The sequence below is a fragment of the Carcharhinus amblyrhynchos genome, chromosome 25, assembly GCF_965287045.1.
Source record: "Carcharhinus amblyrhynchos chromosome 25, sCarAmb.v2.hapA, whole genome shotgun sequence".
In the NCBI taxonomy this organism is placed as follows: Eukaryota; Metazoa; Chordata; class Chondrichthyes; order Carcharhiniformes; family Carcharhinidae; genus Carcharhinus; species Carcharhinus amblyrhynchos.
This window is the reverse complement of record NC_137348.1, coordinates 7,440,619-7,455,536: the sequence shown is the minus strand read 5'-3', so window position 1 is coordinate 7,455,536 and position 14,918 is coordinate 7,440,619. Positions and strand designations below refer to the sequence as shown.

At 43.1% G+C, this 14,918-nt stretch overlaps 1 protein-coding gene across 1 annotated transcript in view; it reads right to left on the bottom strand.

Moving 5' to 3' along the window:
- qsox2 (quiescin Q6 sulfhydryl oxidase 2) overlaps nt 1-14,918 on the bottom strand; it is a 104,206-nt gene that overhangs the window by 20,369 nt on the left and 68,919 nt on the right. The window contains exons 9-10 of the mRNA XM_080212020.1: nt 13,002-13,124; nt 9,288-9,438 (exon numbers count right to left, since the gene is read on the bottom strand). Coding sequence (XP_080068146.1) covers nt 9,288-9,438; nt 13,002-13,124 — 274 coding nt within the window. The remainder of the gene's footprint in view (nt 1-9,287; nt 9,439-13,001; nt 13,125-14,918) is intronic.

Sequence of the window (14,918 nt, the reverse complement as noted above, 5' to 3'; positions counted from 1 at the left end):
GAGGTTGCTGTGGCAGGGTTGTGTGGAATTGTGGTCACTGTTCTCCTGAAGATTGGGTAGTTTGCTGCGAACAATGGTCTGTTTGAGGTTGTGTGGTTGTCTGAAGGCAAGAAGTGGGGGTGTGGGGATAGCAGTGTTGTCAGACTTTTTACTGTTTACACGCCAGTCCAACGCCGGCATACCCACATCATGGCTTCCATAGCCAGCAGGAATCAGTTGAAGACTGAAATAAAGTGATCCATACCATAAAAAATTATTAAACTTAACTATACAATTGCATTGTGTGTTGGAAATGCCTGTCTTTGAAGTGCTACTTTGGTCAGAGAATTCCTGGGGTGGCACGGTAGCACAGCAGTCAGCAATGCAGCCTTACAGTACCAGGGACCCGGTTTTGATTCTCGGCTTGGGTCGCTGTCTGTGTGGAGTTTGCACGTTTTAAACATGCAAACAAAGCTTTGTTTTGGACATAGCTTTTAATTAAGGGGTGGTAGTTATAGGACAGATGTCAGAGATAGGTTCTTTACTCAGAGGGTAGTAAGAGCGTGGAATGCCCTGCCTGCAGCAGTTGTGGACTCGTCAACTTTAAGGGCATTCAAATGGTCAGTGGATAGGCATATGGATAATATTGGAATAGTTTAGGTTAGAGGGTCATTAGATTGGTTCCACTGGTCGGCGCAACATCGAGGGCCGAAGGGCCTGTACTGCACTGTAATGTTTTAAGTTCTATGTTCTATGTTTTCCCCGTGTCTGCATAAGCTTCCTCTGGGTGCTCCGGTTTCCTCCCACAGTATGAAAGGCATGCTGGTTAGGTGCATCGGCCATGCTCAATTCTACTTCCACGTGCCATAAGCGCCAGAGCATGTCGACTAGGGGAATTTCACAGTAACCTCACTGCAGTATTGTGAGCCTACTTGCGACAAAGAAATAAACTTTAACTTTCCTATTGAGAAGCCTGCGTCATAAATTCAATGAAGGTTCCCAGGGCACACTCCACAGCCCATCCAATGGTAAATTAGGCAGAATAAAATTCTCACGAATTATTAGAACAGAGAAAACAAACAGTTTATTCTTTGTAAAGCAAAGATAAAAGGAAGACGCAAACCGCAACATTTAAGCAATTTTCCTTAAAAAATTATAAATACCAAAGTTGCCAATTCTCTTTGGAAACGTCTGATGCTTTTGAAAAGAAGTACACTTTCTGATGTAAAGACTCATGATAAACTGCTACTAAACAAGAAAGGAAGGATCCAAAATCATCCTTTCCCCCCCCCGCCCCACCCCAAGAGCTCCAAGTCTCAGTATTTAATCCTTTCCTTGAGTGGGGACCTGGCCGTGAGTTCATTAGCTCCCTCATCTGGTATAAATGTTAAAATGCAAGGAACATACTCCGTTGGGGGATTAAGTTAAGGCTTATTTATTAGTGTCACAAGTAGGCTTACATTAACACTGCAATGAAGTTACTATGAAAATCCCCAAGCCACCACTCTCCGGCGCCTGTTCGGGTACACCGAGGGGGAATTTAGCATGGCCAATGCACCCAATCCGCGAGCCTTTTGGACTGTGGGAGGAAATCGGACCACCCAGAGGAAACCCATGCAGACACGGGGAAAATGTGCAAACTCTACAGTGGCCCAAGCCAGAATAAAACCCAGATCCCTCGTGCTGAAGTGCTAACCATAATTTATTTTGATGTTACAGCAGGGCCGTTTACTGATCGAATTACTCATCCCCAATGCTTTGATTGACAATTGGGATGCTCACTCTTATAAACACTTGGCTGAGGTGCGAACAGTAGCCTCCTAGTCCTTTGGTTTATCTAACAGCATCAAGACCATAATCTTTCCAACTGTTTGGTACTGGCTGGCATCAGTGTAAATACTTGCATTCCTTTAAAAGATCTGCTTCATTTGAGTATAATGGCTGTGGGAAGTAAAAACATGATTGTGGTTCTGACAGAGCAGAGATAGTGAATCCCCCTTAAAAACAGAAAGGATTGGATTTACTCAGCAGGTAGAGATGAAGTCCAGAAAAGGAAGATTCAGATACGGACCACATAAAGGGAGAGTCAAAAGATTTGCAACGTTGAAGTATGTGCAAATAAACAGTCTAATGCATATTACAAAATATTACTGTAGCAAGCTATAATATATCAACCTGTGTTTTACCAGCACAAATATTTAGTCATTGGCATTTCATTTTATTTGGACTTGGTAGAGGTGAACTATAATTGATTAAAACACACTTTTTAAACACGTAATCCTCCTGTCCTTGCTAGTACCACCCCAACTTCTGCAATTTAATTTATCCTAATCTTTAAAGTGGACGAACAACCCACCGACTTGCAGTGTAGGATTAAAGGATCTTCACTGGTTACAATAGTCAATATAGGCAAATAATAAGAAACAAACATTTCTGCACATAATCCGGCTGTCTTAGCTGACCTAGTTCTTAAAATAGTACATCAAGAGTAACGGACAGACTCATCTCTGTGTATAAATGTCAAAGACCAGCTGGTGCCACTGAGCAAATGAACGAACTGTCATTTCCTGATTTTCTCTCCACAAACAATTCATTTCGAGGTATAGTTGCAAAGGTAGATGAAGTCTCCTGAAACTGATCACCCTTTGCTTGCAGGTATTGACTCAGTTCCTACCATACGCTCAACTCAATCTGGTCCCACATTCTATTTTCCAGCAGGATTCACTGCATCAGGAAGAAATCAACCTGCTTAGTTTTCTCCTTAGTGGCCAATAGAAACAAAGATGATCTCAGGCACCCTGCTGTGATCAGCCAATTCAGCACAAACCAAAGACTAAACAAAGGACAGAGCTTACTAAAATGTTTTGTTTTATACTGTAACAAAAGGACACTGAAGATAGGGATTTAGTCATTAAGGAATATGGAAGTTAAACTCAAGGCAGATAGGGAATATATAATGAGTTGGTTTTAACTGAAGAAATGGTACTATTAACATTAGTCATTAGCAATAGCTATAAATCAGGAAAGGGAAAGGAGCAAAGAACTTGGAAAAGTTACATTCACCAGGGAAATGGGCATTGCTGGCTGGACCAGCATTTTACACCCATCCCTAACTGCCCATGAACGAAGTGGCTTGGCCATTTCAAAGGGCACTTGCTGTGGCTCTGCAGTCACATGGAGGCCAGGCTAGGTAAGCATAGCAGATTTCTTTTCCCAAAGGATACTAATGAACCAAACGGCTTTTTATGACAACCAGTAGTCCGAGTGCATGAATCACAAAAGGTTAATATATAGGTACAGCAAGTAATTAGTAAAATTAATAGAACACTAACATCGATGGTGAGGTAAATTCAATACAAAAATAAGGTCATGCTCCAGTTATAAGGCAATGTTGAGATCACATCTGGAGTACTGGGTATGGTATTGTTCTCCATATTTAAGGAGATGTAAAGATGAAGATGTGAGAGCAAATCAGAGAAGGTTTACCATATTAACACGTGGACCTCTATCAGAAAAGGTCGGAAAGGCTAGGCTTTTATCTGCTGGAGTTTAGAAAGAGTAAGAGATGACGTAATTAAAACACAAGGTCCTGTGGCACCTTGACAGTGTCAATGTGGAAAGGATGCTTCCACTTGTGGCAGAATTTAGTACTAGAGGCCACTGTTTAAAAATAAGGGGCTGCCTATTTGGGGAAGAAATGAGGAGAACTTTTATCTCAGAGGGTTGGAAGTCAATGGAACTCTTCCTCGGAACCACGATCTTTGAATATTTTAAAAAGTCGAAATGGATAGATTCTTGATAAGTAACAGGGTGAAAGGTTATTGGAGTAGGCAGAAATGTAGAATTGAGGTTACAGTCAAATCAGCGATGATCTTACTGAATGGCAGAGCAGGCTTAAAGGATGGTGTGGCCCACTCCCAATTTATACGCTCACTGAAGCAGTTAAATAAGAACGAACATGCTGGACAAGATCTGCCATCTGTGAGCACTAGAGAATAGGAACTCACCTGAATCATAATGTTGTACCATTCCAGGGAACTGAGCACATAACGTAGACTTAAACTTCAGGGCGTGACCAAGATATAGCTGCTAGGTCAGAGTTGCCATCTATCAGATGATAAGTTATCCGTTCTCAAAGTCATTCACAAAAGATCTTGTGGCATTATTTTGAAGAGCAAAGCAGTTCTCCCTGGCATTTGGTCAATAATTATCCCTCAACAAACATCACAAAATGATATTTTTTCTATATCACAATGCCATTTATGGTACCTTGCTGCACACAGGGCTTTTATTGATAATCAGCAATGGTCCGAATGCATGAATCAGAAAAATAGGTTGCCATGTTTCAGAAAGTATATTTCAGAAAGTAGTTCATTGGCTGTGAAACGCTAGGCATGTTTGGAATATGCGAATGATCAATGTCATTTGTACAAACAAACATTGAGTAGACAAATTATAGGACTGAATTCTCCATTTACAAGACTAATTACAGTGGCAGAAGGCTCCAGCAGCATCTTTCTTGCTGGCCAGAATGGCTGGATCTCACTGCAGATTCTATTTGTAAGTTCAAGAATGATGCACAGGTGAGTTCCCCTCCAAATTACCTGACATCTGATTTATCCACCCACCATCAGCTGGGGGTGGGGGTTCAAAGCTCCTGGTACTATGACTAAGCACCAATCCAGCAGACTGATATCACTCTTTCCAGCCCACCTATCTTCTGCAAACTGCTGAAAATGTCACAAAGCCAGAAGCAAAAGAGTAGTCTCAAAAAAGGCACAGCTGTTTTCACTGCCAAAAGTCTTCAGGGCTCTTATTTGAAGAGTCCAGAGCCACAGGCACTTGCTGTACCCCATGGACGGCGCAAAAAACACACTAACATCACCTCCCCGGCTTGGGACGTTAAAGACCAAATACTGCGGATGCTGGAATCGGAAACGAAAACGAAAACGAAAGATGCTGGAAAATCTCAGCAGCGACTGTGGAGAGAGAATAAAGCCAATGTTTTGAGTCAGAATGACCCTTTATCAGAGCTGCAGGAAAAAAAGGACAAAAATTATGTTGTGAAGAGTGTTGGGTGTGGCTGTAACTGATATGGATGGCATAGACAAAAAGACAATGTAAACATTCGAGATCCTTGACCTCTAAATTTGAAGAAGCTGCAGTAGAGCTTGCCAGCAAGAACAGCAAATCCCCTGTAGCAATGCGGTGCTTGGCCTCTCGCAACAACCTCATGGCAACTCCCAGGGAACCAAGCACATACGTACAGCATGTATTTGTGATGGTCACACATCAGTTGCAAGTTGATGGAATGGAAGCTCTTGGAGTTGACAAAAATTAAGGGTTGCTGCTAGGGAGCCCTTATAAACACACAGGTGAGGTCAATTGCACCCTGCAATTGGAAAGCCTGAGATAACTGAAAAACCTGGGAATCTGAGCCTGGATATCTTCTCCCAGAGAGAAGTTTAAATAATGATGGGTCTTCCTGTAGAGGAAGGGTCACCGCCTGAATACACCGATGAGTTAATAACTGTGAAACTACACGGGTCCCCAATTTATCCCTGGAAAGACTCAGAAGCAAAGAAAGTGAGTGAGTGTTGCCGTCACTTCTGAGCCACTGATAGGGAGAAGTGTCCAAACCCACGTGGCATCCAGTTTTCTCGCAGCAGGTGGCAAAAGTGGTAAATTAAATCTCCGAACAACCACAGCTTTGCCCTGTCTTTCACTCATGTGCAAGGTAGAAGACATGTTGATGGCAGTCCACTGGTGTGGCAAGTCGTCTCCACTGTCTTGGCTGAGATCCTCAACCTCCTGTTGAAGATCTGGCTCCCTCTGGCCATGTCCCCCATACAGCACCTCCTGCTGGAGCTGTGCGCAGCGATGCCTTTCTCTCTTTCATCACCCTTGTCAAAAGACTCCAAGAAAAGCTGCCTGGACCACGAGATCCATTCTCACTTTCGTCTCCTCTTTGAAAAAATATATTGAGGATCAGAAAGGTTAAAGAGCGCGGAAAAGGAAGGAGTGAAAGAGAGACCTAATGGAAGTAGTGGGGCAGCTACGCTTTGGTAGCCTAGGTTGTAATGTTCCTCATGCTACCTCATCCTGGGACATGGATACGCATGCGCGCATGCACATAAGCAGCAATTCCACAGGTAAGATATCTGGAGTCCTGTGGGGGACGGGTGGGCAAGGACTTGTGAATTTCACGATTGGACCAACATGGCTCTGAATTCCAATCACTGACTTGGTGTAACTATGAGCTTTCAGTTGCTTATGGTGACCGAATGGAATCCATTTGGCCACTGAAGGTCGGCATTAATTGTTAATCTCACTAACTGTCTTGGCTGGGGACAATACACATCTCTTTAACCTGTGTTTAACCTTCTCTCCACTCACATTAGCTGTACCTTTAAGATTTGAATATCTGTAAAGACTCGCATTCCAACCATTATTTTGTAAATTGAGTTTGTGTCTTTCCATGCCCTGAACAGACCTCCCACTCATTTGATGAAGGGGCAGCGCTCCGAAAGCTTGTGGCTTGTGCTACCAAATAAACCTGTTGGATTTTAACCTGGTGTTGAGAGACTTCTTATTGATTGTTAACCCAGAACACCCCGTCACTGATGGGATAGCAGAATTGATGCAGCTGTGTCCTCTTCATCCTAAGACTTCCAAGCGGCACAATGGTTAGTACTGTTGCCTCATGGTACCAGGGACCTGGGTTCGATTCTGGCCATTCGTGGCTATCTGTATGGAGTTTTCATGTTCTCCCCGTGTCTACATGAGCTTCCTCCAATTGCGCGGGTTTCCAACCATAGTCCAAATATGTGTAGGTTAGGTGGGTTAGCCATGGTATATGTGCAGGGTTATGGTAATAGGACTGGCCTGGGTAAGATGCTCTTTTGGAGAGTCAGTGCTGATTCAATTGGCTGAATGGGCTCCTTCTGCACTGTAGGGATTTGATGATTCTTAACTTCATTTCTGCCTTCTACTATGTAGCAATGGAAACTTTGACGTGAGTCTATCGATTGTACTTAGTTGGAAGTACAAACTTTGAATTCTGGCTTTCTGCTGCTTCCTGGGCAATGGGGTCTATGTCTTATTGACCTGGATCCTGTCGAGTCCATCACCTGTCTACCAAGTCCATCACCTGCAAGGCCCCTTTGCTGTGAGTCACAGATCTGGACACCCCACCTGGAGGCAGTGTGCACCATAACTCTCAGGAGTTGCCCCCTCTTCACGCCAGCTTCAGTGTTCCCTATCTACAGGCTGCAGATGCCCTGTCACCGTCACAATATCCTCTGCAGCCTTGTACTTAGCCCATCACAGCCGAAGGATGTTGACTGTAGGACAGCCCTTTACACATAGTCCCTGCAGCTGGGCTTCCCCATGCTTCCAATGATCCCTCTTGTTGCATGGTAGCTGTGTGACTGCACTGTCTCCTATCTCTTGACTTCAGACAGAGGTCCACATAGCCCCTGGATTGTTTATAATCTGTGACTCACTTCCATTAAACAGCAGGAATGCCTATACTGTCTGCCAGCCCCAAAACGCAAATGGGAGCCTTGACATCATTCCTGCTACTGAAGAGGGTTATGGACAACAGTGACTTCCACAAACCACTGCAGCCCTTCCCTAATGTGCCACATGAACACTTTCCCACCTCATATCCTAGATCTGTCTGCGGCCTCTTCCAGCAATATACACACTATCCTTTCAACCCCTTCTTTGTCTACTTTTCATGCAGCCTTGTTGGGATCCAGCACCCCTTCCCTTGGTTTCAGCCTTCCATTGCTTGTCTTCTTCATCCACCTCCACGTCCCTCTGCCTGCCATGAGTCCTTGTACTCACACCGCACCACCCCCCCCACCCCACCCCTGCTTCCCACTGTACACTTCCCTTCTTCCCCCTCCCCATACCTTTGTTTGCCCTTCTTGCACACTTTTCCTTTCACACTGCACCCCTGGTCGTCATCAGTTCACGTGCTTTCCCTAACGCTGGCTTCCCTCACCCCCCAATTCCAGTCAAACTCTGGACCTTCATCATGAGACACTGGCGTATCACCCAAGGAGGTGAGATGCAATATCTTGTATTCCCCAACCCCAGGTGCAGTACTGATTCCAAGCTGGTGATGCAGGACTGACAACGTGTCCAATAGCACAATGCTGTCTCTGAAGGCCAGCTCAGCATGGAGTTCATGGGCAGAAATCAATCTGCCCTGGTAGGGTGGTGCACAGCACAGTACTGAGGTAGGTAGGCTTTGTAGGTTGTACTCACCCCAAAGTCTGAGAACTGAGGACTGCCTTCTGCGCGTCACTCTATCAATCTGGTTCTAGACCGACGCAAATTTCCGCTGGTGTAAGACAAAATTGGAAGACCAAATGGGATGACCAAATGGTATTCTCACTGGACTATTAATCCAAAAACTCAGCAAATGTTCTGGGGACCTGGGTTCGAATCCCATCATGACAGATGGTGGGATTTGAATTCAATAATAAAGATCTGGAATTAAGAATTGACCGATAACCATGAAACAATTGTTGGAAAAACCCACCCGGTTCAATAATGGAAGGAAATCTGCCATTCTCACCTGGTCTGACCTACATAAGACTCCAGAGGCATATAAATGTTGTTGACTCTCAACTGTCCTCAGGCAATTAGGGATGGGCAGTAAATGTCGGTCAGCCAGTGACACCCATGACTCACGAATGAGTAAAAAATGCCAGCAGCCAGCTATTTTAATAAGCATTATTGAGATGCAAATGAATGCAGATGGCATTGACACCACTTGACAGTGGGAAGACTGACCAGTCATTGAGAGAATTAGAATAAAATCTCTGCAGTGCAGAAGGCGGCCATTCGGCCCATTGAATCTGCACTGACCACAACCCCACTCAGACTCTATTCTCACAACCCCGTATATTTAACCTGCCAATTCCCTGGCACAAGGGTCACTTTTACATGGCCAATCCACCTAACCCACACATTTTTGGAGTGTGGGAGGAAACCAGAGCGCCCAAAGGAAGCCCATGCAAACACTGAGAGAATATGCAAATTCCACATAGGCAGTGACCTGAGGCCGGAATTGAAGCTAGGTCCCTAGCCCCCTGCCCCCGATTACAAAAAGTGTTTACTCTTTGGCTCCTGCTAAATTCTCTGCTCCCACTCAGCACCAAACCCACTGTGGGATGGGAGGATTCCACCCCTAACATTCAAGTTTTCTGGTCATTAGCACCATTAACTTCTCAGACACAGTCAATCATGTTGGGTCACAGAAGATAAAGCTGTTTGAAAATAAACGGTTTTACCAGGAAGAATTCGCATTTCAGGGCGTGTCACAGCATGTACTGTCAGGGTATGAAAGAGTGTCCAAAGCGAGCATGGGTAACCTCGGTACTGAGGCTGGCTGCCCTGGCAAGCAACCCACTCGATACGATTTGCAAGAAACATTCCAGATATCTGCAAGAGAATGATACACATAGAAAATAACTGAACAGAATACTTGGACTGCATTTGTATACAAAGGTATGTCAAAACTTAACTGAATATTATAATAAAATTCTCCCTCTCTCTTTTCCCATTATTAAGACAGATTTAATAGCAGTTGGCTGGATTGACAATGACGGAAACAACATAAGCCCCCATTATCTCTACCTAGGGCATAATGAGAACAGGTCCTCATGGAAGACTTCCTCAGCCTGATAAGTAGGAATATCATGTTCCATATGTAAAGCAACTATCTAAACTAAGTTAACCACATGTGCCTCAAAACCACTTAATGGCCAGGCAGTGAAAATAGAACAGATTTAGCTTGGGCATCTACCCCTTGCTAGTTGGATAAAGTAGTAAATCATTGGCAAGGGACACCCTCAAACCTATAGAAATAAGGTAAAGAAATAGACTCGAGTCTGTAAAAAATACATTGGATGAAAAAAAAAGGTTCCCGAGGGTCCAGCTTAATAACCTGGCTCAGGTTGGGATGACAAAGACCAAAAGAGACCGTGGCTACAGCAATGTAGACCATCATTTCTCCCCTTGTATTTTCTGGGATCTGTAAACTGTTCTTGCCTGCTTTGGATTGCATATTTGTTCTGCCTATTTAGCTCATGTGATATATTTAATTCATTGCTATGGTAAGTGGCTTAAAACAACCTATGAACTCGAATCCTTTCTCTGGTAATCAGCGACTCCCAGAACAAATCTTACATAGTCATCCGATAAGGTAAATGCAGGGAGCATATTCCCAATGGTGAGGGAATCTAGAACCAGGATCACAGCCTGAGGTTTCAGTGTCGACCATTTAGGACGGAGGTGAGGCGCCATTTCTTCACCCAAGGAGTGGTGAGCCTATGGAATTCATTACCATATGAAGGAGCTGATGCCAAAACATTCAATGTATTCCAGGGGCAGCTGGATATATGACTTGGAGTGAATGGGATCAAAGGTTATGGGGAAAAAGCAGGATTAGGTTACTGAGTTGGATAATCAGCCATGATCATAATGAATGGTGGAGCAGGCTTGAAGGGCCAAATGGCCTCCTCCTATGTTTCTATGATAATTGATTCTCAAAAATTCATTCTCAAAATGTGGACTTGGCTGGGATCACTGCGCAAGGAGGTGGATGACATTATTGAACCACCACAACAGTTTGATGCAATTAAATAGTTTGCTAGGCTACTTCAGAGAGTAACTAAGAGACAAACACGTTGGCAGGAATTTTCCAGACTCTTGGATTGGTTTTGCTGCAGACTGCCTCAGGACTTTCTGGTTCTGCTGAAGTCTATGGCATTTTGCATATTCGCTGGTCTCACTGCTGGGAAGCAAACAGTAGGGGTCAACTGGTGTGGGACTGGAATCAAAAATAGACCAGACTGAGGAAATGTGATCAGTTTCCTTTCCTGAGAAACATCAGTGCACCAGTTGGGTTTTGATGACAATCTGAATATTTCATGCTCACTTTTTACTGATGACTCCTTTTGCATGTAGATTATGCCGCTGTTTTCAGCATCGTGACCAATGTCATTGAAAATAAACAAGCAGCAAGGCAAGGAGTTTTGGAGGCGAACAGCATGCAAATGTCACATTTGAACAGCCTGCAATAAATGCTTTAAGATGGCAGCAATCCCAGAAAACAGGCATCAATTATCTTGTTGAATTGCAATGAAACCAAATTCATTTACAATACCAGGAGCATTTTTGTTTGCAAACACAAAGATTACAATAGGATTAGGAAGGGCTGGTAGCTGGCAAAATACTTTAAAAATTTAATCAACCAGTCAGTAAAAAGTTAGTTAGTGAGCAGAGATAATTCATGTTCCTTCGTAATTCATTTTAGCTTAAGGAGCATTCTGGAAGTCCCCACTTTAGCAGTTTTTAGAAAAAAAATAACCTGTTCCTAGCTTACTGGTGTACTTTGAAGTTGCAGTATTCCTGCTCAAATTGAAACCTCCAAGAAAAGCAGTTGATATCAGAATTTTCACTATGAACAACTAGTTGGTCTCTTCTTAATGAGAACATTTATACTGCCCTGCTACAAGTCTGTTCCCTGGCAGCTGAGAAGTTCATAAGACAAGTTCCTCTCACTAAATCAATAAACAAAAGATTGCTTGAAGACATAATGCAAGCAAAGGTAGCTTGGAACACATTTCAATGATTTTTTTTTCCAGTCACTTACTAAACACACTAGATCTGGGGAAGGTTCACCACAGCAGCTGGTGAAATTTAAATTCAATTAATAAGATCTGGAATTGAAAGCTAACCTTAGTTTCATGATCACCATCATTATCATTGGTTGTTGTTAAAAAAAACCCTATTTGGCTCACCAGTGTCCATTAGAGGGGAAATTTGCTATCCATACACAGTCTCACCTACAGGTGACTCCAAACCCACAGTAGTGTGGTTGACTCTTAGCTGCCCAATGAAATGGCCTAACAGGCCACTCAGATGGGCATCAAATGCTGATCTTAAAATAATGTCTTCAACCTACGAAAGAATAAATGAAGACAACATGCTGACAATATCTTAACGTCAACTTATTACAGCACTGCAGTTCTTTATTTTCATATCAGCCATCCATGTGGCTGGTGAGAATCTCAGAGTCCTAATATCCAGCATAACTTCAACAAAGTGAAAAGAAAAATAAATTAATTGGCAGACCTAGATTGAGAGAGGAACACAGAAAATAATGGTTTTCATAGATCACACATTGCAACTTGACGTTGGATGCTTCCATTCAAAATTATTCAAGGTTTTCCACTTAGCAGTGCAAGGGTAATCATAGAATCATCTCCCTACAGTGCAGGTGGTGGCCATTTGGCCCATCGAGCCAGCAACGAGAACAACCTCACCCATGCCCTAGATCCATAACCCATGTATTTACCTTGCTAATCCCCTGACATTAAGGGGCAATTTAGCATGACCAATTCACCTAACCCGCACATCTTTGGACTGCAGGAGGAAACCCACGTAGACTCGGGGAGAAAATGCAAACTCCACGTGGTCATCCGATGCCAGAATTGAACCCGGGTCCCTGGTGCTGAGAAACAGCAGCGCTAACCATCGTGCCACCCCAGAAACCCTATAACCATGGCAGTAAGACTACATTCCTACTAGAAAAATTCTTCACTCCCCAAATTGCCTAAAAAAATTTTTAAAGTCTCATGGATTTCGACTGAAAACATTTCCCACGAGATTTACACTCTAAGCTGAAACCACAAAGTAAAAAGAGAACAATTTGCAAGTATTTTCAGACAATGAAATAAGACTTTTCAAGAGATAGTGTTCTTATTGAAACCTCAGCTATAAATAAAAATAAGTAGGCAGCGAGGAGATTAATGCAGTTTATCTTGAAGAAATATTGTCACAATCATCACAGGACATAAATTCAGCTATTGCATTAACAGAAGAATTTTCTACTTTACTTGCAGAATTGTTTTTTGAGAATTTGCACAAAAGAAAAACATTCCCTTCTTTACTATGAACAAATATCAGGTAGTGGTTTCTGTGGCAAGCAAGATACGTACCCTCATTTTGTTATTCACCAAATCTAGGATTGCATCATATGGGATTTTATCCAATGGAAGGCTCACTAACCACTCCTGCAATGTTTCCAGTAACTTCACCACTGGCTGCTGACCAGGGAACAGCTGCCAAAAAAAGAGAAAAAGTTACCGGGCAAGATTTTCCTAAGAGCTGAAGATCATTACATTACAAAGCATGATCATTTGACAAACTTAGATTACGTCATAAGGCTTTCAATTTCAACTGTGGTTAGCATTTCATGACTGTGCAACTTGCAGTACACCAGAACCATGCTATGAACAATGATAACATAACACTGTAATCGTCAAAGTGGGTGTGACGAGTGATTGCTCTTGATATCATGGCAGCATTTGACAGAATGTGGCATCAAGCAGTCCTAGCAGAATAGAAGTCAATGGGAATTGGGAGAAAATTCTGCACTGGTCAGAGTAATACCTAGCATAAAAAGATGATGTTTGTCGTTGAAGGTAAACCACTTCAGTGCCAGGACATTGCTGCAGGAGTTCCTCAGGGTAGGGTTTTCGGCCCAAACATCTTCAATTGCGAGATCACCAAGCTTCACTCCATTAAAAAGGTCAGAATTGGGGACTTGCGCTAATGACTGGACAACGTTCTGCACCATTCGTAACAACTCAGACACTGAACAGTTCAAGTCATGTAGGTAGACCTGGACAATATTCAAGCTTGGGCTGTGAGAAGTAACATTGGCACCACACAAATGCCAGGTAATAACCATCTTCAAAAAGAAAGAATTCAACCATCTCCACTTTGACATTCAATGTCATTGCTGAATTCCTCACTATCAACATTCTTGGAGCATTAACCAGAAACTGAACTGGACTAGCCCAATAAATGCTATTGCAGGTCAGAGGCCAGGAAATCCACAGCAAGTAACTTACATCCTGACTCTCCAAACCTGTCCACCATCAACAAAACACAAGCCAAGAGTGTGATGGAATACTTTCCACGTGCCTGGATGAGCACAGCTTTAACTAAACTCAAGAAGCAGGATAAAGCGGCTCGCTTGATTGACATCCCACCCCATCACCTTCAACATTCACTCCCTTCACCTCTGACACACACTGGCAGTAAGACGTATCATCGATGAGATGCACTGCAGCAAGTCATGAAGGTTCCTTGGTCAGCACTTTCTAAACCTGTGAATTCTACCACTCAAAGGAATAAGGGCAGCAGATGCATGACAACTCCACCGCCTGCAAGTTCCCCTCCAAGCTGCACGTCACCCTGACTTGGAAATATATTGCTGAGTCAAAATTCTCCCTCCCTCATGGCTCTCTGCGTGTATCTACACTACACGCACTACATCATTCAAGATGGTGGTTCACCATTACTTTCTCATGGGTAATTCGGGGTGCTAGCTTTGCTAGTGACACCCACATCCCAAGGACAAATAAGAGAAAACTCAATGCATAATGTTCCTAACATATTATATATAAATATATAAAGTCTATCTCTCACTGTCCTATCCCCCGATTCCTCCCTTCACTCCTCTCTGGAAATACTGGACAATCTACCTTAAGCTTTCTAAATCCCAATAACAGATGCTATGATTCATTACTCTATTAGATCTCCTTCTGTCACAGAGGGACATCTGCCAATTGTTGCAGCCAGTTTGTACTTCACAAGATTAACAAATGACATTTCAATTCAAAAGAGAGCCCTGCAATCAATATAGTTTATTTGATTTGTGATTTTTTAAAAATAATGGCAATATCTTTTCGTGCCAAGACCAGGAATCATAATCCAGGCTCAGTACATAAATCCGTATCGGATTAAGCGGAGTTGCTCCACCTGTACTACCGGGCAGAGCAGCAGTGTAAGAAAAATATTTTAAAGAAGGTGTTGCACAAATTCATTGTGGACCGGATGTAAAGAGT